Genomic DNA, 2,074 nt, shown 5'->3' with positions numbered 1-2,074 from the left:
CATATCTGCTTGATTGCAAGGTTTGTATAGGCGTCACACAGATATGGCACTTGGTTTGTATTGGCATCAGATATGACACTGGATTTGTATAGGTGTCAGATAGGCATCAGATATGACACTGGATTTGTATAGGTGTCAGATAAGCATCAGATATGACACTGGTTTTTTATAGGTGTCAGCTAGGCATCAGATATGACACTGGGTTTGTATAGGTGTCAGATAGGCATCAGATATGACACTGGATTTGTATAGGTGTCAGATAGGCATCAGATATGACACTTCAGATATGACACTGGATTTGTATAGGTGTCAGATAGGCATCAGATATGACACTTCAGATATGACACTGGATTTGTATAGGTGTCAGATAGGCATCAGATATGACACTGGATTTGTATAGGTGTCAGAAAGGTCGTAGGTCTGGGCCCAGCGCTGGCTCGTAGCCTGGGGTGAAAGGTGAGGGCATTGGGGTAAAGGTAAACTAATCCTCCGTCGGCACTTTTGCTGGGAGTCACTCCCACCAAGCAGGTTTATGATTGGCTATCTCCTGGGGATTATACCTGTTCTAGTCTGTGATTGGTCGAGCTCAGGCATGAAGTACTGTCCGTGGCCAATCACAGCATGGCTTGCACTCCTCCACCGGCCCCCTGCGGGTGGGTGGGTAATGGGTGGACCTCTGCTGCTGCTCAGGTCAGTGTCGTTTGGCCCGCATAGCACTCTGGGTGCACGAGGCGCAGCAGGCTGCCTTGTAGTAGGAGTAGACACACAAGCGTGCCTGGACCACCATCATGCAGTTATGACGAACGTCTCTGCAGTTCTCATCTGATACAGAGAGACAGAAGAGAGAGAAGAGACCAGAAATGGGGGGGGGGGGGAGCAAGAGATAAGGGGTATAAAAGGCAGAAATTCAAATACAGTAGAGATAGATGTAGATATTCATAATTCAGATATTATAGGAGAGAGAAAACACACACACACACACACACACACACACACACACACACACACACACCTGCAACTAGTGGACTGCAAGGTATAATATTGCAGTCTTGCTCCTGTGGTGGTTTGGTGTCTTCTTCACAGTCCAAACTGTGCTGTTTGTCTGGGCTGAGACACCGTGCCTCCCTGACCTGTTTTCCCTCGCCACAGGTGCGAGAGCACTGGAGAAAGGAACACAGAGACAGGAATTCAGCAAACCACACCAACTCCCAGTTGCCCTTTCACTTCTCTACTGTTCACACCATCTCTCCTTTTCTGTCTCTTTCTTACCGCACTCCATTCTGTGGTGAACCACTGCGGTTGACAGGGGAACAGCTCGCAGGTCTGCACTGGGGAAGGCTTTTCCAGGTGTGCACACTGGCTAGCTGCTGTCGTAGTATAATCGCTCCCAATCTTCTGGACACAGATGAGGTCTCTTCGCTGGGTTCCGTTTCCACATGGTAAACTGCACTGTAGGGGGGGGGGGGGGGTTAATTGCATGTGTTTAGAGTTAATGAAACAATTATGCAACATTTAGTCCTCCTCAGTGGACCAAGTGAAATATCTGACCTGTCCCCATGGTCCAGTGAACCACATGGCTGTGGGCTGACAGGGTCCCCCGTTGCAGGCCTTCATGTCGCGAGGTTTCTCCCCGACACAGTCGCCAGCCCCGCCGCCTTCTCGGCCCCGCCCACGTGTCAGACACACCACCTCCCTCCGCTGGATCCCTGGACCACAGTCTGCTGAACACTGAGAGAAAGGAAGAGAGGGAGGGAGAGAGAGAGAGAGAAAGAGCAAATGCAATTAGTGAAATAATAAAATGTAATGAAATAATTCATCATTCAGAAATCTTGTGGTAGAATGTTGACGACTTAATCCCACTAGCCATTACTCACAGTGTTTGTCCAATCCGTGAAGTACCAGTTGGTGACACACGGCCCCATGTGACAGTCTTCACTTCTCTGTGGGCGGAGTCTGGCATTGCATTCACCGTCACTCATAATGTCGCCTTGGTTACTCACACAGCGAACATTCCGAGTCCTCTTCCCCATTCCACAATCCACTGAGCACTACCACGGCAAACACAAAAAGTGTC

At 49.3% G+C, this 2,074-nt stretch overlaps 1 protein-coding gene across 1 annotated transcript in view; it reads right to left on the bottom strand.

The window, feature by feature from the left end:
• Positions 1–286: 286 nt before the first annotated feature.
• adamtsl4 (ADAMTS-like 4) overlaps positions 287–2,074 on the bottom strand; it is a 41,582-nt gene continuing 39,794 nt past the window's right edge. Inside the window, exons 14-18 of the mRNA XM_076279639.1 lie at positions 1,875–2,048; positions 1,549–1,728; positions 1,270–1,449; positions 1,013–1,160; positions 287–822 (exon numbers count right to left, since the gene is read on the bottom strand). Of these exons, the coding sequence (XP_076135754.1) occupies positions 692–822; positions 1,013–1,160; positions 1,270–1,449; positions 1,549–1,728; positions 1,875–2,048 (813 nt within the window). The 3' untranslated portion in view covers positions 287–691. The remainder of the gene's footprint in view (positions 823–1,012; positions 1,161–1,269; positions 1,450–1,548; positions 1,729–1,874; positions 2,049–2,074) is intronic.

Source organism: Alosa pseudoharengus, unplaced genomic scaffold, assembly GCF_046254945.1.
Source record: "Alosa pseudoharengus isolate Yale_2024_CS ecotype anadromous, Long Island Sound unplaced genomic scaffold, YU_APseudo_1.1 YU_APseudo_1.1_scf_12, whole genome shotgun sequence".
Taxonomy (NCBI): Eukaryota; Metazoa; Chordata; class Actinopteri; order Clupeiformes; family Clupeidae; genus Alosa; species Alosa pseudoharengus.
Note: the sequence above shows the minus strand (reverse complement) of the source record. Positions and strands in the feature narration are given on the sequence as shown.